This window comes from Rhea pennata, chromosome 8, assembly GCF_028389875.1.
Source record: "Rhea pennata isolate bPtePen1 chromosome 8, bPtePen1.pri, whole genome shotgun sequence".
NCBI lineage: Eukaryota > Metazoa > Chordata > Aves > Rheiformes > Rheidae > Rhea > Rhea pennata.
In genome coordinates, this window is record NC_084670.1 from 15497908 (window position 1) to 15519294 (window position 21387).

At 38.2% G+C, this 21387-nt stretch overlaps 1 protein-coding gene across 9 annotated transcripts in view; it reads left to right on the plus strand.

Moving 5' to 3' along the window:
• ADGRL2 (adhesion G protein-coupled receptor L2) overlaps positions 1-21387 on the plus strand; it is a 379725-nt gene that overhangs the window by 315755 nt on the left and 42583 nt on the right. For all 9 annotated transcript variants that reach the window (XM_062581959.1, XM_062581960.1, XM_062581961.1 and 6 more), the window contains 2 exons: positions 12599-12708; positions 18555-19355. In XM_062581959.1, the coding sequence (XP_062437943.1) occupies positions 12599-12708; positions 18555-19355 (911 nt within the window). The remainder of the gene's footprint in view (positions 1-12598; positions 12709-18554; positions 19356-21387) is intronic.

Genomic DNA, 21387 nt, shown 5'->3' on the forward strand with positions numbered 1-21387 from the left:
CTTGTATTTTTAAGGCCCTTTTCATGTCAAAAAAATAACAATATTGATCTCAGTTATCTCACACTGATTTGAATCGGTAAATTCTCTGAATTTATGCACATTGAAGTTGCTGTAGTATATAGCAGTGTAGTAATGTAGTATCCTATTGATCTCATGTATAAGGTTCTTGCTTCGCTTTGGCGTGCCATTGGTTTCCACTGCAGCCTGCTGACAACTGCTTCATCAAACCTTTTCTGTACAAGATCATCAAAATTAGATATCCTTCTTTAAACAACCTTTAAAATGGCAGTTTCTACTTATCTGTAACAGACATCGATCTCGCTACTGCAGTCAAGGCTGCAGCTATTTTTCAGATAGGAAAAGCTTAAGGTGTTCTTCCTTTTTGAACTGTGCTTTTCCTGATACCGTGCTGAGACCCAGGTGACTCTGTTGCGTTTTGCTTTGCTTTGCTTTGATTTTGCTTTGTTCTGTTTTGTTTTCTTCTATGTATTAGTCTGATAACTTAAACGTGACTCAGGTAGAATGGAAAACCAAAACATGTAGCACTTTTTTTCATGAACTGGGCATAATCGCAGAACCTAGGATATCCATGAAGCTCACTATATGTCGTTGCTTTATCTCAGAAAAAGCAGTAACACCTGTGAATGGCAAAACTTTTTTTGGCAATGTTCATTTTCTCTATCATTAGTTCTTAATATGAAACTGATAGGTCTAGTTTATTCACTAAAGTATTTTTTATTAAGGGAGTTGTTCAGTCATGATAGTATTTAGTGGATTAAATATAAATCCTCAAATTATAAGCTTCTGAACAATCAGGTAAGTTGAACTAGCTGTCAGTGGTACTTGAGACAGCATTACTTTCAACGCATTTCAGTTGAGCTTTTTATTACCTTGGACAAGTTTTTATGATTTTTATATAGTCTTCAACTTTCTGGCCTAAGTTCCTGTTTTCAGAAGTTCAGAAATTCCTGTTTTAGTCATGCTTGTAACTTTAGTATTTAAAAATTCTGATTTACTTATGTATTACTGAGGCAAATTTAGTTCTTCTTGAATAATACTGTAATAATTGAAGCCTATTATTTCCTCCCACCCCAATATACCCTCTACAATCTTTGTCAAAACAGCTACGTTGTCTGATAAGTTGATTTAGGACTTTATACATGTGTTCGTATAGCCATTTATCTCAACCCTTGCTGAGGAGACCTTTATTAAGCTGTGATGACTGCTGAATATGAAATGTAACCAAGATTATTTTTTTATTCAAATATAATTTAAATATTCATCAAAGAGGAGTTATGCTTGAAACTGACAGAGACTATTAACATCAAAAAATATAATTAACTGCACTGGGTATCATGAAGCAGAGTTAGCCAAATAGCCGAGAGGTCTAATTGCTCTGGAGTCTGAGAGGCAATAGTTTTATTTTATACTGTTACTGTGGAATTAATAGTGATGTGGTTTCCTATGCGAGGCAATTAAAAGCTGCCTGTTAAGGTTCATTGCACTATAGGAAATCCATTGAATATCACTTAGTAAACACAACTGACATGGAAAAGGTACACGAAGATGGGCAGAACAGGGTATAGATCTTAAATTAAGACAGATTAGTATGAATTAAATATGGGTAGGTAAATTATGAGTACTTTCTAGTGTTACAAAGTCAGTGCTCTCAATGAAAGTAAAAAGTTTTCATTAGTAACACAACGGAAATAGAATTTTAAAATTATTACACTGAAACTTTAATTCAGAGGAAAGGAAGAGAAGAGTAACTAGGGTTTAAAAATTAAAAAGTACCTACAGAGTAATGTAGAAAGCAGCAGATCACATATTCTGGAAATTTCCTTCTGCCGCAGAATAATTTCTTACTTCTAATAAAAAGAACCTTCTGACCTTTGTGGCTAAATTAAGCTTTTTATTTGAATTCAACATTTTTTTTTTTTACCAAATCCCATAGATTTTATGTTTGCCCAAGTTATGTTGTCAAAAAGTGGGTAGATATATTAATGGCATTTTGACCTTTTTGAGGTTACCGAAATGACAAAATTCTAAGGATCAAAAATAGATACAATAACACTATTTTACAGCATCTCTTTTTTTTTTCCTGTAATAATAAAGTTGCAATCTAATTGCTTAATAAATAGTCCATGATTACTGGAAGACATAGCTAATTCCCCTCTTTACACTTTATTTTTTACATTTTAGAACAATAATGAGAAAAAATGCTATGACCCCATATGCAAGAGGTCTTTAGTCTTCCTTTCAGATGATAAGCCTAAATGAGTTTGTAGGAATGGTATTCAACTTTTATTTAAGACATAATGAGACCTTAAAAAGAAGTGTCCTACTGTTAAAATAAAGTCAAACAAATAATTCAACTAGAATTCCTGTTTCATATAAAGATTGGCTGCCTGTTTCATACATTATTTAGCATGCTTACCCTGTTTATATCAGTGACATAAGAGTGCGTGCTACTTTCTCAGCAGAGTACTGTCGTTGCCGCTTCACAGCACAGTGCCTTGTACTCCCAGGCTTGCACATGGTGTTAGCAGATATTTAAAGCACTTCAGTCTAACATTTTATAGGTCATGATGAACGGAGCCTATAAAACAAGTTACTGCAATGAAGTTAATGCAGTCTTAAGAGTGTTACATAGACTGAATACTCAGTACTTGGTATATTTTTAGCCTGCTACAGATACATCAATGGGGAGGAAAGATTCTTATCACATATAAATTTTCCATGTCAAACCTCTTTTATAATACACTTACAGTAGAGAATCTTTACTATGCATTTACTGTTGAAAGTCATATTTTTTCAGGTTTTCACTAAAATACGATAGTTATAGGAACCTTTGAATTTTGATTTCTTCACATAAAACAGATCCTATAACATTTTAAAAAGAAATTAGGTAGCAGAAGCATTTCCTTGAGCAAGCTGCCAAAGATGCTACAATCGTAGATATCTGCTCGGTGAAGGACGAAAGCTGTGCTCTGACCAAAGTCACAGACGGTGAACACTTTGCAGGCAGAAGTCTTGCTGCTGCTTAGTGACACAGAGCTGTGTAATGTTGCATCTGGCAAGATATGTGTTTTGTCCCTGTATGCGCAGAAGTTTCTATATTCCATTCTTACTGGCAATCTGTGCAACTGTGATCTTTAACCTTACTGTTCGTTGCTTCCAGAATATCTTGCTCCCCTGTGATAAATATATATGATGAGGGAACAATTTTGAAAATGTGTTTAATACAAGCATTTTACCAGTGCTGAAAAGCTGTTGTTTCAACATAACTCAAATTGTGCTCTTTACCTGTGACTTAAACAAGTGAATTTAGGCTCATTTATTTCAGTGTAATAATAACTGGTTCTGAACCCATAACTTTTCCAACGTTAACTGAATTTCTGAGGAGCGTTGAACTGAGCTCCATTACTACCTTCGTGAAGCGATAGGTGTTCTCTCAGCTGGGATGTAGCAGCCCCGATATTGCCTTCAGTATATTATTCTAGTACCAGCATTACTGATGAGTTTGAAAAACATCACTGACGTTGTATACTTAGCTTTATTAGATAATTTTGCTGCCTTTGTGACTGAGATATAGCAAAAGGACACCTCCTAGAGTTGTATTTAAATCAGGAGGACTTCGGTAATATGCTGTAGACGGAACCCGTATGAGTTAATGCTCAGTTATCACGAATGCCATCAGCAATGCCTTGTTGCTCTCTTATCAGACACTTCCTACTGTCAGCCTGGTGCTTATTTCAATAGAAAAGGATTTGCATCAAATGTAATACAATATTATGTATGGGTAACATGGGGTTTTTAATTGTGCAAGCACATGAGACTCCTTCAGTGGCAGACAGTTTGATAAAAGGATTAGATTATGAATATTTTTGATACAATTAAAGATTATCCATGCATTGACAGAGTCAAGCCAGTAAGTTTTCTACTGCATTTCTTATAGAGGTGAGTCCGCTTGACTTATTTAAAAAGCAATCACAGAATACACACAATGTCCGCAAGTGTAAAAGCGAGCAAACTAAAGCAGTCCCCTGAACTTTACTGGGCTTAAAACTGAAAGTTTCAGGAATCAGCACACATCTCAAGTAAGTAATGTAATCTCTTAACTTCAAATCACAATGAAGAAAGTAGGATTGTGCTTTCCAAGTTAGGGTAGAAAGCAGTTTTTGCAGGGGAAGTACTATACCTAGAAGCCTTGCAGGCTTTCCAGATGATAATTAGATCCAGACATCACTGTGGTTAATGAATAACAGTGCTCTTGTGACAAGCATTCCTCTCAGAAGAAAAGAAAGTACTTGTAGCGAGGACTCTCAGACACATTTTAATAGGAAATGACACCACTGTTACTGTGTTGATTAAAGACCTACCAAGGGACAGCACTTCTGGAAAAATTCTGCAGATGAAATAAGAAAAGTTGTAATTTTGCTATTAGCTATCTGCTCAATATATATAACCTTAAAGCCACGAGATCCTCATAAAAAGCGACGAGAGGGAGGATCCTGCCATCCTGCTCTAGCAGTTTGCGCCTTCGCAGACCTGCTGAGCTGAGACCTGCGTTGCGTCGAGTCGCGCAGCCGGGCCGGGTCCCCACTCTGCTGCTGGGGCTGGCAGATGTGCCCCGGTGAGGAAGAGCATAACCCTAAAGAGGATATTCCCTGAGGCGTGTTTACAGCGAAAACAATTTATTCTTTTTTACCCTGTAAAACTCATCTTACATGCAGGATATCTTGCATTATTGCAAGCTCTAATCCTCCGAGTGGGTAATTAACGGACCAGAAAAGCCATTTGTGGAAAGAAAGAGCCATAAGGGTGAAAAATATTTCCTCGCTGAATGATCTTTAAGGAGTAAATAATTACAAGAGTGAGAGGTTTGGGGATGACCAATCTAAATCTGAACATAATTAGGATGAACACAGTCTGAAAATCGAAACACTTGGCATGTGCAGCAATTCTCTTATCAGAAGACTAATTAAATATTCAAAACCCCCAAACCCCTCGCTATTCGCAGAAAAATAACCTGCCACAAAAGGGGCTGTAGCTTTGTAGATAATTAGGAAGGGTTACAGGGGGGGAAAATCACAGATTGGCTCCAGGGTTCTGCAAGGTCATGTCTTATTATGGCATATCTTTTATATGGTCTGATAACAAGTTTCTTACTAATGTAATCTAAGTAGGGCATCCCGTAGCGATTTCCCATTTCCCTTGTTAAAAATGTGATTGTTTCTCTATAGGCACATTGCAGTAGGTGAACATTTTTATAAATAATTGTTCCTCATTGTTACAGTCCATAGTATTTTTTTTAATTACGCAAGAGGAATGCCTATGTTAAAGGTCAGTTAGGAGCTCTCCCCCATTTGAACTTAATGCTCATCTTCTCCATTGTAGAGGGAAACCAAAGGACCCCATGAAATCATGTAATTTCAGCCAATTCTGTAAATTAATGTCTTGCTTTCCTATTAAAGCTAAGTTACGTTTATGTTGAATGTGCATTTCTGCAAACAGCAGAGCTGTGTTAAATTAGTAAGACCCATAGTGCGTCAAGCCTAATTTGCATTAAACTGACCTGAAGGTCCAGTAAAAGTGTGAGCAGTAAAAGTGTATTGAGGCTTCTAAAAATACCAGAAGGTGCTGTAACATCACCGCTATCTTTTGCAATACCTTATTTTAGTAATTTAAGTGGGTGATTTTTCAAATGTATTAAAGATCTATGCAAATTAATGTGAAGGATAAAACTGCGCATGTTTTCAATATTGTAGTTTATGGTTTAACTTACTCCTCGTAGAATCGTGACTCAGAAGCACTATTAAGTTACACAATTTCTAAGTACATTTGAAGGTGCTTAAATGGCAAGCCGGGGATGAGGAAGATGCAGTGTTACAAAACTGAGTAGAAGGGGGTTTTTGCGCGGGTGCTGTGCTCCCCGCCTGCGAGCCTGCTGCGGCGTCGTGCCTAGGCGCTAGATACTGGGCTTCAGGACCTTCACCGGTGGTGCCTGTGTGAGCGCTGGCTCGTGAGCATTCGCGTCCTGTCGCGGGTTGGTGATCCGACCCTCGCGCCGTGCGGGCGCCGCGCTGCTGCTGTCCCGTCCGGGCCGTGGCAGCCGTCCGGGTCAGCTGCTCGGGTGCTGCCACGCTGCACCACCGAAGTCCTCCTTGGTAAAGGAGCGTAGCTTTAGGCTGTTTGTTTTGTCTAGGTGGTGAAACGTGTAACTGAGTCTTTTGAGCTGATTGCTTTTTGGTAGTGCGGCTCTGTTCAGCGTAGTGCGCGTGCTACGACATGGATTGTCTTCGCTCCTGTGCCGCACTGCGCTTGCAAGTACGTACACACGCAAACCGTATGACAAGATTATGAATATGGCTTTGTTTTCCTTCTCTTCTTCCTCAGGCAGGGTTGCATTAGAAACAATTTCTTTCAAAAACGGGTTTCTTCTGCTGCATGCTGGTACAAGTGTCCGGTTTCGCGTGCACCTGTGCATTCCTGACACGAGTTAATCTCGTTAGAAGGTTAGGCTGCTTACTTTGCACACCTGATTGCGTTTTTTTCGATATATAGTTTTCCTGTGTATGCTTCATAATCAGCTCCTCAAAGGCTCTGCTAGTTGTAATGGGCCTTTCACATATACAGGCAGAAAGCAGAGGGGATAGAAAGATGGGACTATAAAAGTACTGTAAGAGTTACCTAGGGAAGGCAGGAGTTACCAGTTCTCCTGGAATCTGCATGCATTTTACCTCTACCTTTTCCTTTTTCATTTTCTTTCTCTTTTTCCTTTTTCTATTTTATCTGATGCAGTTTCAGGTTGTTGATAACCCCGTAGTAACAGCGTTTACTCCAGCAAAGTACTGAAACAGGAATGAACTGTAACAAGAAGAAAAATGTCTCTGATAGCGAGGATGTGAGCAAGTGGGGAGATCCCTCATTTTAATGGTGACTGCTTTGAACTTATAGAACATGAATGCTAAAAGGCAAATGGGTCATAACTAAATGCATTAAAATTGTAAGAAGAGGTTGAAAGCAAAAAATTCTCTGTTAAATTATTTTGCCATACAAGTCTGATATATATTCATTGATACTGAATCAGATTGGATAATGCCAAGGAAAGGCCTTTGGGAATTGTACATTTTCTGTTATGTTTTACGGTATATTTTGGATTTTCATCTTTAAAGTTGTCTGCCCTTAGGTTTCCACAAGATTGTAGCATTAAAAAAAAATCGTAATTACGTATTATTACATATTTATTGGGCAAACAGAAACAAAGCTATGATGCTACCTTCTTCTATAATATTAATTACACACTGTTTAGTTTTCTAATGTCATGTTTACTCAGTAATTAGGAAGGTTCAACAAATCAATCAATATTATATTTGAAAACAAAAGGAGAACATTTTTCTCAGATTTTTTTTCCCCAACTAGCTTTATTCGGAGGCCGCCCGGGTTATTGCTGTAGTGCTTGTTTTGCCAAATGTATAGGAAGAGCTGAGGCTGGAGCATGAGTTTTCACATTTCTAATTTGTATAAGGCCTTAATACATTAAGAGTCACAGGAAAATCTCTACTATTAAAATAAAATTCTTATGGCCAAATTCTGCTCTTATATGTACATATCTCCCATTTTTCCTTAGTTTATTAAAATCAGCATCTAAGCACACTAAATCTGTTTTGCCTAAGTAAAATTATTACTGTTTTCTGTATTTTTGTCTCTTTTCTGTTTTTTCCATATTTTCTTTTTTACTTTTTTTTCTTCTTTTCTTTTTGTTTTTTTTCTCATTCCTCAAAATAATTGGGAATAATTAGGGTTCTAACTTGAGAATAATTTTTAAAAATTTTAATCTTATACACAAATAAGCAAAATTCCTGGTATGGCATCCTGACTTTTTAAAAAGCGCTACAGCGCTACTTGTCCATGTTTGAGAAAGCAAGGCTCAGTATGGATGTACGTACTCTTCCTGAGTGTGTGCGGCTGTATGGCTGTGCTGCTGCTGCTGGAGCAAGATGGGTGTTGCAGTGATGGCTGGCAATGCTGCTTCAAGTCTGGGCTGCAGAGTGAAGGCTTGGGAAGGTGATGCTAACTGAAACTCAGATGTTAAATACATTCCTTTAAATATGTTGCCAGCTCTAGTATGTGTGTGTGCATGCAGGTGTATTTATATACCCATAAAATAACATCCCTGTTCTCTGGCTATTTTATATCTGTTTTTTGTATATATTTTCTGCGGACTAAATTAATAAATCATTGTATTTAAGTAAATTTGACAATTTCATACGTATTAACTTTGAGCTTATTAACAGGAGTGGAAGTCTAGTGAATATGCATTCAAAAGGAGAAGCGCATCGCACATGGTGGTTTTAGGCTGTCAGGAATACATATGTAGAAATAATTGTTTATTCTGGTAAAGAGGTTCAGGAATTTTTCAATTTGAAATAAGCTGTTGTTAAAAGTGCACGGAGCGTAGTCATTCCACATTCCCATCCCTCTGCTCAGGTTGCAACTCACAGAGGGTGAAATAAGGAACAAGACGACCATATGGAGTATGTGGTGCTACGACTCATAGTTTACATGCTGCAAGTGGTGTTTAGGCAGGTTGCTGCAGGCAATATGCAGGAGCATGTCATCATGCTAGCTTTTAAGTATTTAATCAATATGCTGAAAGAGAAATATTGTCAAAACTGACCTGAAAGTTTCAAAACATTTCAAAATAGATTTTAAAAACATATTAACATTTTTATGAAAAAAATTATTAAACATGGCTTTACTATATTATCTTTTTTTTTTTTTTTGCTTTTTTAAAAATTGAAGTAGATACAGATGTTTTTTTGCGTCTTGATAGTCCCTGCCAATTTTACTTTGCTTAATGAAACACTACATTCACAGAAAACCACAGCATTGGGAATACCCAGAGTTATTTTGATAGCTGTTTCTTGCCAGGCCTTAACCCATATTCCTCTCAAAATGACACTGATGTTTCCGTTATGTTACTATATTTGTCAAAAGCTACCCGTGCGAAACCAAGGCATTAGAAGGATAAACTGTGTAGTGGACATTGTTAATGTATCTTAACTGGGCAAAACTGCAAGAAACCTTTGCAAAGGAACTGTATGTATCTTTATGTACCTTACATAACTTACCCATAAAGATGACCTCTTCCCTCAGTCAGTCTGTTTGACCCACCTAACACTAAAATCGTTCCAGGATTTGCTTTCTGGATTTCAATACTTCAGCTTTCTAGTCCAGTCATGATACACTGAGCATTTCATTTCACTGCTGGATTATTTGTTCAAGTCCGTAGATTTTGCATTTTTAATCTTCCTTAGAACAGTGGTGAATAATGGCCCTTGGCAGGAGATAATGAAATTTTCTTAATTTATATTTTCAAGCAGAAGCTTCAATTGAAAATGGCATCTTATGGCCTGGAGACATAGCTCTAGTGCAAGTTTCAGGGGAGCTGTAATAATAATGCAGTGCCAGCGGTGACGGGGAATGATAGGACAGTGAAGAAGTAATTTAAGAAAGAAAAGGGAATGTACCGAAGCTTTATTGTAGCATATCTAATGATCTGCCAAAGATTCCCAATAGCTTTTGGAGCATGACAGAAGAAACTAATGTTATCTTGCCAAAACAGAAGCCTCTGCTTAATCAGCAGAACGAGATTATTGATTAAAACACCTCACACAATAGATTGCCCGTGGAATCTCATCTCCATACGTTGCACGTGGGAAAGTGCAGTAATGAGCATAAGATAACAATAATAAAAAAAAGAGCTAAAGCAATTTGTTGGGAATTGTACAAGTTAAGATTAGAGCTGGAATGCAAACAAGTTATCGTGGAAAGTACAGCTGTCCTTAATGCGGAGCACAGGAGAGGGGTTGTGCACAGGGCGATGGATGCGCCGGGAGCGGCGTGTACTTGCTTACAGCTCAACGGCGGGTTGCTTCACTTCCCTTTTTTTCTGTGTTAATTTGGTGTGTGAAAGGGCCATTCCTCATTTGCACAGTCTTCTTCCTGAGGTGAAAGGAGTTCAGACATTGTGCTGTAACTGTTAATTAAATACTCCTTTTGATTTTTAGATTACTAGATTCGGAGTGATGCTTTTGCATTATGAAAATGTAACCCTTCCTCGTTCAAACTAAACTGCTGAAGAAATGAGTGTTGAGAGCAGACAACTAGTCCTTGCAGTCTGTGAGTTATAGTGGTGCTTCCTCCGCTCCCCTTTGCAAAAAACTGGCAGTTATTAGCCCAGCAACCTGAGGTATCACTATTCAGTGCTGCAGTTAGTCTTTTCCTAACTGAAGTTTCAAATTTAATTCATGTACTACAATTTCTAACAATTTCCTGGAAATTAAAGCTGGTTATATTGTGCCTTCAATTGGAACAATTTTGGATAGACGTACCAAGCTAACAGTATGTTGTGTAGAAATAGTGATATTGGTTAAAATGACTGGGGGGTTTCAAGCTAATTGCCAGCTATTTTTTTTTCTCTGATGATGTCTAGTCCAATTTTTCAAATTGCTAAATGTAAATGACAGTGCTGTAAGTTTGATACTAGTCCTTACTGTACAAAGAAAGAAAGTACTGCATTTTTCAGAAATATTATTATCCATCCGTTCCATGTAAGTTGGGTGAAGCTCTTCCTAGTTCCCTGATCGATGGCAACGTTATGAGTTTTTCACTGGGGGAAAATGCGTGAGAAAAGAGAACAGCGGTGTCTCACAGGGAGGGAACAAGAGTTTGTCTTTTCCATAAGGCTTACAAATACTGTTGGTAAAGTTTTTCACAGCTGAATATGACCTTCATCAGTTTCATTCTCAAGCAATTCCTCCCAATACATATCCATTTTATTTTGTAACAAATCAATATTTCTCTCTTAATTGCCACTCATTCAAGTGTAAAATGAAATTTTCATACAGTTCAAAGCTGTATGAACCATTATATTGAATGATGCGCTATGCAAAGCCTGTAGGAATGATTTTTGCCTCAAAATAAAATTTATACTAAAGAAACAAAAAAAATTAAAGAAACTAGCATATGCACGTGCTAGTATAATACATGTAAATACTATGTTAATACGTATATTTTTGTATATAACATACATTATTATACATATATTATATATATAGTATCCTGAGTCACCCAGTGGTGCCTGTGTGAGCTGCACAAGGGACCAGTCTGTGCCCCCTCCACAGCAGCACCAAGGGAGCTCTCCATCCCTTTGGCATGTACAGAACCTCCTGCCTATCTCCAGACTAAAAGTGAAGTAACTAACCTTAAAAAAAAAAAATCAACTAGAAAAAGTCAGAAGAGTTTTTGTTCCTGGATTTACTTAGCAAAAGTGTCCCATCCAGTTCTGTGCTAGTTCAATTAGAATATTCAAAGGAAAGTGATTTGTTTCAATTGTCCTTACTCTACCTTTTATGAGGTAGCGTGAATTAAATTATTCTCATACCTGTTTGCAGTGTACAACTGTGGGAACTCATTGACACAAGATAAATTATTTTAGCTTGCAATGTGGTATTCAGAGTGTGGGAAGTTGTAGGGCAGTAGAGAAGCTGATGTACCGTGGGAGTCAAAGGCTAGGCTATTACTTATCTTTAGACCTCTGTTACTCAGTTTGCTGACAAACAAAACTCACCCGGGAAGATCAGCCAAGCTCCTTTCCTTTAGTCACCAAACTTCCTGACCTTTTTTTTCCCCCCACTTCTTTATAACTGTTTTTTCTGTATTACATTTTGACTGTCTCTTTACAGTTATGTGATAGTTTTTTCCCTTAAAATTCCAATGTAATACTTCTTTTCTATTCTAGAGAACAGAATGGTAGTCTAAAATATCTGATTCTATTAAAAAAACTTAAAAACTGTTAAATTCAGTAGACCCTAATGGCTAGAGATATTTATATACAAAGTTCTTTTTTCTCAAATGCATTTCTGTTTCTGTTGTTAAATGTTTCCGTATTTAGTGCAGAATGTATTTTAATTAATATTTTTGCAGTTATTCATTTTAACTCTTTTTCTTATTTCCTCAGATCATTCCTTTCCTCTTCCTGTAACCTAACAGAGGAAGCTTAGAGTCCACCAATTGCTCCTAAAATAGTTAAAATGGAAATATTAATGCTCTTTGTCTACAGTAACTCTTTCAAACAAAATCATAGCTTGAGTCACAGCAAAAAGCTGTCTGAGATGTAAAACTATTCAGCAGAATGTATTGTCTCTAAAGAACTAAGTAGTTGCTCACTTACGTTATTGTACGTTATTCCAAACTGAGACCTGGTGCTTTTTTATATCGTGTATCATCTTTGCCTTTTGCTTTGATTCTGTTGTATAGCTGTATACAGGTAGTATATATTTGGGAACCACTATCTCTTTCAGGAATGAGTAACATTTGAGGTAACAGCGATTCCCATATTTGGGAGCATCGCTTGAACTAAGCCTTATTTATGGACTTTGACTGATAAAATATTAATTAAATTTATTTTCTTATGGACTGTACTGTCCAAGCGTGAAAAGAGTTAGCACTGTATTTACCACTTTAGTATTAACTTGCAAATGAAAATGTAATTTTAAATTAATTAGCCTGCTTTCTTCTCCCATTTCAGGTGCAACAACCGAACACAATGTATAGTAGTTACTGGGTCAGATGTGTTTCCTGATCCTTGTCCAGGGACATACAAATACCTAGAAGTTCAGTATGAATGTGTTCCTTACAGTAAGTATAATCTTTTTATTCTCGTTCACTTCCTCCGGCCTTCGCAATTAGAGCGGGAGCGCTATTATTCCATGGAAAAGGAGCGTATGCCTGCGGCCCACCGAACCGTTATGCATGCAGAGCACTTGCCGACTAGGGCCTCCGATTAGCGTCACCACGTGTGGAAGGAAGCCATGGGGCGATGCTGGCCAGGCGTCTGTCTGCGTTCTTAAGTGTTTGGCTTTTAAGGCTACTGTTCTTCCAGAAAACAAACTCGAATTAGCTATTCAGTAGGCCAGCTAGAAATTTGTACTTTTGCCCAGTACCAGTTGCTGACAAATTGGTTTGGCTCGCAGATTTCTAAAGAAGGAATTGACTCCAATTTTAATCATGATCTGCTTGAAAGGCTACCTGCTGTTGTGGTTGCTTTGGGTGCACAGCAAAACCCACCGCTGACACGCTGAGGCAAATGCCTCCGCTGGGAGACTTTGTAAGACGACTCTGTGCTTCCGGGGCACGTTCCCAAGTGAGCCCTGATTCAGAGCGAATAATTCATCAGTACGTTACTAAAATCTGTTTCTTGAAAATAACGGGGAAAAAAGCATGAAAGAAATGTTCACTTTTACTGTGAACAGAAAATGCGAATTGTGCCTTGAAATCAACTGCCAAAACAGTCATTTTTTTTTAAAAAAAAAAAAAACAGAGTAAATACTGGAATAAATATTGAGAGCAAAAAAAAAAAAAAAATCAGAAGTTGTGCTATTTCAGCAGTTTTGTGCAATATTCTTTCTAAAGCCAGAATTCACTAGTTTTAGGCATACTTCTTATTTCCTTGCAGTAATTAATATTCTTCTCACTGACATGTGTGCATGTTTGTAAACGTTCTGCAGATTCAACATTTTTAACTGGTTTTGCTTCCTTGTAAGGTCATCTTTTGCAGTGACTTCTCCCTTCTGTAACTTCCCATTCTGTAATTCAACAGAGAAATAGCTGTGTTTGCAGTGGAGTTTGAGCAGTGCCTGATTGTTTCCTTTAGTTACTATTAAGCGTGAATTTCTTAATCTACAGTAATGCTTAACCAAAGTCGCATTTTCTGTTGGTACAGGAAGCACATCAACTCTGAGATGCAAAAACTCTGTGGTGACAGTCTATGTCCAGAGAGGAGGGAAATGAGTTCTGGCATAAGCAAAGCCATGTCAAAACTGTCCTTACTGGTTACTGCACATGATTTTAAGATTCAAGCTTCTTAAATCAGAATGCTATTCTGTACTGTTTCACCACATTGAACATTCACTGTTGTTAAAGGCCAAACACAGATCATCTTTTTTTCTTCATTTCTGCTGTGTCATTGTGAAACGGATGCTTTCTGATTTTTTTTTTCTGTACCATTTGTAGGATTGGAAGCCTACTGCATACAGTGATTCCTAGTGCCATTCCTCCTGTGTGTAGTATCGGTGGCTTGTTATAACCATTCTTCTTATGCCACTTTTGAGGAGTGATGTCTTACCCCAATCTAACCAAAATTATTTTGTTCCACAAAGATGACTTTTACTTTAGCGTTATTTTTGTTTTCAAATTCCCAGAAAGAGGGTGCATCTGATTCCAAACCATGAGGTCAGTCAAATGACGAGAAGTTACGTTTCCACTTCCAGTAGGCTAGTCCATAGAGAGAAAGTGTAATGCAAATAATGTTCAAACATAATTTTTTATGTTGTTTTAGGAAGACAAATGTGGATATATTCTACCAATTGGGTATTCCTATCTACAGGCATCTTTTCTTTTCCAGTTTTCAGAAGTATAATGCCACAGCGCGGTCTACCCTGTATTCTAACATATAGTTACTCTACCTTTAAAATGTTTATTTTTATTTACTGACAATTGTATTGGCATGCCCCTTTTATTATATAATTCTGTGTCTGTCATAACTCACAATTCTGGATACCTTTTGTCTTTGAAAGTCTAAGTTTGGGAGTTTGTTAACTGCAGCATGTACAGTGATGACACTATGCCTAATTCTAACATGCTTTAGGTGACCCTGCTGAGCAGGGAGGTTGGACTAGATGATCTCCAGAGGTCCCTTCCAACCTTAATGATTTGATGAGTCTAATTCGAAAATTTTAAGAGGAGTCTTCTGTTGTTGCCGGCAATCATCAAGAAAGTTGCCAGTTATAAAAGATCAGCTTTGAAGTTTAATTTCAAACCACATTGTGCCTCAGCGGCCCTTTGCTTGTTGGCTCTCTTTTTTCCCTGTCCCCCAAAGCCTATCATTGCATTTTTCCAAGTCTCTTTTTTGCTGCCTGATGAGTGCCAGTTACAAGTCTTAATGTTTTCTCTCGTCCATGTTCCAGTGCTCTGTTTCCAGGCGTACAGAAGGGCCAAAATCACTAGTGTTGCAAACAGCAGCTGTTGCAGCATAAGAGACTGGTCAGGAAGGCAGGATAGGCTTTCGTGGGTCTAGGGAGGAGGGTGTTTAGTGCTCATGAGACTTTAAAATTAGAAACCAAAGTTCAGTTACAGTTCCTATTTTTCTGAACTTCATCTTTCATTATTGCAGGACTGCAGAATTCACTGTGTCTTGCTGTGACACCTTTCAGTCCACGAGAGATTACAGAAAGCTCTAGTACCAGATTTTGTGATAAAAATTGGGAGTTTTTATGCGTTGGAACTGGTGTGTCACCCTTGTACAAAATGCAGTTTATGAGCTTCTCTATGTCTTGCTGGCCTCCAGAAATGCGTAGCTGCCTTGCTGGTCACGCGTATCGATTGAGCTTCCTCTGGATTCTGTATTCATTGCCCTCATAACAAAATACTTAATAAAAAGCTTCCTTTGTTTGCATCTTAGAGTATAGGTCTATTGCTGATGTTTTTCTAGTCTTCTTTAGTTGAAAAAAAATCTGTTGAGATACTCAGTTGGATCTCCAACAAAACTACAGTTCTAAACAAATTTAATAGGTATTGCTTTGTCCTAAAATTAGAATGTTATTGATTAAATTACAAAGAAATTGAGAGTACCATACTTGACATTTCTCTCAATTATGCTGCACAATGTACATTGACACTTCGACTGAATAAGAGAAGTCAGCCCTTTTATTAATAAGCACATCAAAAGTACCATTTTATACATCGGTGCATTTTTATTTTAAGCCCTTTCTGGACTCATGAATCCAATAGAAAACATTTTAAAGTGTTTCGTTCTCTCTCTCTCTGTATTGATTGACTTTGCAGCATTTATTTATTTCAATAAGCCCATCTGTCCCTGAAAAATGTGCAGCTTTACACAAATGCACTCAGAGCAGACATGCCTCTGATGATTTTTGCTGTCCCTGTCTTTTTCCCACTGTCCTATTACTGATTCAAAGCAGATATGATTGCAATATTGCTCTTTGGCGAGGAAGAACTCATGCATAATCGTTCACAGACAGAATCATCTGAAAGTCATTAACACTGAATCGTGAAACCTAGGAGTCCACCTAAGACGGCATCTTCTGTTTGCTCAGATAACTCAAGAATTACAAATTGCAAAAAAACAAGAATGTTTCCTGGATACATAAATGTACAAAGGCTAGGAGAACTACTGCTCATTTTGACAATATTAAGCATCTTTCTTCCACCTCCCCCCCCCATAAAAGTTTTTCAGTTGTTTCCTAAAGAAACACTAGAATAGCTCAGCCAATACTGTTCTCACAAAATCATATGTAATTTTGTTAAATGAAACTGAAAATCCAAAACTTCTTATGGAACATAGAAATACATTTTTCTGGATAATACCATAATACTGAAGATGTAATAGCTGTGCAGATAGTTTTGATACACTTCCTTGGTATCAGCAGATACTATTATAAAGATTGCTATAACTGTCATTTTCCAGGTCATTTTATGAAACTAAGGGAACCTACTTCAAAGGCTACTGAGTATGTGAAATAGGTTTTATTGCAAATAATTATTGGAAAGCTATTTACTAGCTGGACTTCAGCTATAACTCTTCCTAAAATTTGTTCCTTAAAATTTCCTTGGGGAAAAATTGCTATAGTAATAATAATATAATTTTGTTAATCAGGTTTGTTTCATGATTTTCCGTGCATGGTGGTGGGATGGGTATTTGTTTTGAACATTTAGTATGACTGTCCTTGCATACTAGCTTGCCGTTTCGGGCTTAATCGGTGATGCTGGAGAATATCTAAATGAGCTAAATGTTAATTTTTTCTTCTCTTTTCTTCTTGCTTACTGTGCTTTTGCTTCCTCTTTCTAGATGTTTTTGCTTGTTTCTTCTAGTCAGATTTTGCAGTTATAGACTAAGAAGTGACAAAATTCTCAAGATTAACACTCAGGAAAATAAATAAAACCTAAAGAGAACTAAAGAATGCAAGCTACTTTCTTTTCAAGAAAGAAGAGCAGAGGAATGACTGGGGAAAAGATGGGGGGAAGGTTTCCAAAGCACATATACATGCCTGTATAATTAATATACTGTATTTTGGATTTAAAATTATCTAATTAATATACTATGTATATGTGCATTAACACATATATACTATATTAATGTGCCATTCTCTTAAAAATCAACCTGATAGCATAATGCTTTGGGTTTGAGAAGAAGAAGAGTATGTATACCATGCATTAGTGAAGTCATTCATTATTTATTCAGGTTCACTAAGTGAAACTACATGCCAACTTATCTGTATTGCCTCCTTAATCTACTAAGATGATTGATCCATGTTCACTTATGTAACCTGAGAATCTCTCTCCTGCTAGGTTTTCCTGTTGTCTGTTTCTCTTTACCCAATATAGTGCAGTTCTTATTCTCCCTATATTTAGCGTCTGTTACTAATTTAATCTTTAGATTAATAGTCAATTTATGTTAATCTTCTTTCTTTTTTCCTTGCACTTTTTTATTTTTCTTCCGATGCTTAAAATAGAAGTGGAGCAAAAAGGTAAATAACGTATACAGTCCAAACCCCAGCTCCTTGTTATGTGCCTTATGGATGTTAACCTCTTCCCTTCCCCTCCCCACAACACTCTTATATTATGATAATCAGCAGGATCTCATAAGTACACCTCATACAGAAGTCGACTGTTTGCAATAAAGTGACTTGGCTGCTTAAAGTAGGTGGCGGGGGATAGTGTCTGAAATACTTGGGCTGGAGGGATGACTCCCTTGCTTTTTTCTCTCTCCCTCTCTCTTTGTCTTTCTTTCCCTCTCTTTCTCTCACCCTTGGGTAAATTCTTGTTAATAAAGTGTCATCTTGCCTGGCTTCCAGAACCCTCTCCATAGCATGCCATGGTTACAGGGTTTCCTGGTCTGTTTCATTCATTGCTTTGGTTGTGTTTTGTTTTCTCGGCTCCTAATTGCTTTCTCTATATACCTGATGATTTGTTTTGTTTCTTTATTTTTAAGCGAGGCACCTCCTTTTTCAGCCTCCCCACTTCTTAAAGTTCTAAACAAGTTGAAGTGATTTTTTTTTCGGACTGAAATGACCTAGCGCACTGCTGCACACCAGTTAAAAGCTCTGGAGCGTTAATGCGTACTCATTAAAAGTCTTAAGATGAAAATGCAAGAGTAGCTCTACATTTTCAGCTGTCTGTGTATGCCATTGAGCCTTGGTCTGTACTAGTGAAAACAGTTCCCGTCCACTTCCCATACTGGTACAGCAAGAACATGGTAACTTTAAGAAAAGTGGATGATAAAGGGTGATAACTGCATTAATTCTAAAATAAGGTATAATCCAGTGCCAATTAAATTGATTTTTTTTCTTCCTGACACAGTCATTATGATTTACCTAGCTTTTTTTTTTCTTTTTCTTTTTTTTTTTGATTATGAGACGGTTGTAATTTGACGTAATTCTTGTCTTACTTCTCTCTGTGACTGTTAGTTTTTGTTTGCCCGGGGACGTTGAAAGCAATTGTGGACTCACCGTATTTATATGAAGCTGAACAAAAAGCAGGTGCTTGGTGCAAAGATCCTCTCCAGGCTGCAGATAAAATATACTTCATGCCGTGGACTCCATACCGCACCGATACTTTGATAGAATATGCTTCCTTAGAGGACTTCCAAAACGGACGCCAGCAGACAACGTACAAACTTCCCAATCGAGTGGATGGTACTGGATTTGTGGTGTATGATGGTGCTGTCTTTTTTAACAAAGAAAGAACTAGGAACATAGTAAAATTTGACTTGAGGACTAGAATTAAGAGCGGAGAGGCCATTATCAATTACGCTAATTACCACGACACCTCTCCGTACCGGTGGGGAGGGAAGACTGACATTGACCTGGCCGTTGATGAAAATGGCTTATGGGTGATTTATGCCACGGAGCAAAACAACGGGATGATCGTTATTAGCCAACTGAATCCCTACACCCTTCGCTTTGAAGCCACGTGGGAAACCACGTACGACAAACGGGCAGCATCGAATGCTTTTATGATATGCGGAGTCCTCTACGTCGTCCGGTCGGTGTACCAAGACAACGAAAGCGAAACGGGCAGGAACGCCATCGACTACATCTACAACACCAGGCTGAGCAGGGGCGAGCACGTCGACGTTCCCTTCCCCAACCAGTACCAGTACATTGCCGCAGTGGATTACAACCCCCGAGATAACCAGCTGTACGTGTGGAATAACAACTTCATTCTACGGTACTCTTTGGAGTTTGGCCCACCTGATCCTGCCCAAGGTAAGAAGTTGGGTTTTCTCATTTGTGATCCCCTTGGACCTCTGCTCAGGCAGCTATGCCAAGACGTCTCTGGTCTTAGACTTCACTTTTGGCAGAAGGGCTGGGAGCGTTTCTCAGCATGATACTGGGCTACACAAAGTTAGGCTGGTGCAAGGCATTCTATTTACAGAATCTGTGAAGAAAGAGATAATTATTTGTTTTACAGGCTTGTATTTTTTTCTTTCCTTATACAGGAATATAATGGTTCTGTGTTTGAGAATGAGTTGGGGCATTATTTACTTTACACTAAACTAGACAGTTCAATTTTCTATAGCTAAAGTAAGCTTGAGTTCATTCACACAGAGCCGGAAACATGTTTGTGTTTGTTGTGTGTTACCTGCCTTTGGGATTGATCACGACGTACGTGCAGACTTTTTAACTTTTTGGCACCAGCAGTGGAGAGTGATGTGTGCTGGGAAGTCCCAGAGGAGGTGTAAGGGGTTAGAGTGCAATACCGAGCATAAATATTTTTCTACAGCCTTATTTTCACAATTTCTAATGTCTAGTTAGACAAGATTATTTGGCATCTCTGTAGCAATTTTGTTGGTAAGTCCAGTGCAGTTGCAATTCAGTTCATTTGATGTCAGAACAACTACTTAAAAGGCAAGACATTAACTGCCAAAAGCGAACAGAAAAAAACAGGCCTTTAGGACCCAGATATCCCTAAAAGAGTGACATGAATAGGCACAGCCAGATATTAGCACCTAAGGGAGAAAGTAAAATTTGAGAGAAGTACTCTGCGACAGAAGATGCATGCAAAAAAGAACAGAATTTTGATGAGCTGCTTTAGTAATGAAGGTAATATTTCACTTCTCTCATCTAATTGGTATACATGTTTAACAGACCTTTCTCTACTTCAAAAAGGTAGTAATAATGGCTTCTTAACATGAAAGGTAGCTCTCCTGCTTCAGCTAAGCTGGCTCATGTACAGCAGTACAAAACTGTGTAGTATATACACAGTTATATCAATATATTCTGATATAGCTGTTGCTAGACATGCGAGTCTGTAGGTTATACCAGAGCAAGACAGTTTTAAACTAATATGTTAGTGCTCTCAGCTTGCAGTGCTGCAGGTCCAAGCGTGGCCTTGAGAGCCACCTGGCCAGCTGCTTGCTTAGGAAGCAGGCCCCTTCCCGAGGGAGGCTTTGGGGCTGCTCTTAGTGTAGATGTACCCACCTATGTAATTAGAGAACAACTGTATTGTTTTCATTTTCATACATACTCATGTCTGTCACTTTTCGTCTGGTTTAGCAGTGGTGATGATGCAAATTCTCCAAAGCTTTAGAAGTAGGAGGAGAAGGTGGAGGTGCAGGTTCTAAGCAGCTGTTGCCATTCAAACAACAGAGTTCGTTTTGGGTTGGTATCATATTAAGAAAAGCATACATCATAAATGTGGCAAAAGCTAATCTTTCAGTCACTGCACTGGGGCAAAAATTGCTAAACAAGATAAGAAAGGGCTTTGTGGAGTCCTTCCTTGTCTTTAATAGACCACAAGACCTTTCCTAATGTTTTTATTATAAGGGCGTCTGTAAGGTGCTGTAAGGTTGCAGGACGCGTCCTGGCCGCATCCTGTCTGGGGCCAGAAGGAGATCTGGGCGGCCCCCAGCCCCCTCGCTGCTCCCGGGCTCCCACGCGCAGGAGCCGGCGTGCGAGCCGCGGGCTGCGGCCGCGGCTGGACGAGCCGGGCCTGGGGCACGCTGCAGGGTGCTCGCCTCTCGTCTGAGCACTTCGCCCACTCACCCATGAAGGTGCAGTGCGATATTTTGTTGAGTGCTTTGCGGCTTCTAGTTCTGCATGCATTATAGGCTCAATAAATACATTTTATTCCTGATCCTTTTTAGCTGTAGAGCCGATAGGCTTTATATTTATTTCAATGTGTGTGTGATGCATATATTCACAAGAAGTATTTTTTCCTTCATAAAGCCAATGCCCAATAGTTTAATTTTGTGTGGATTTGTAAATGGCAGATCTAAGAATATGTTTTTATTCATTT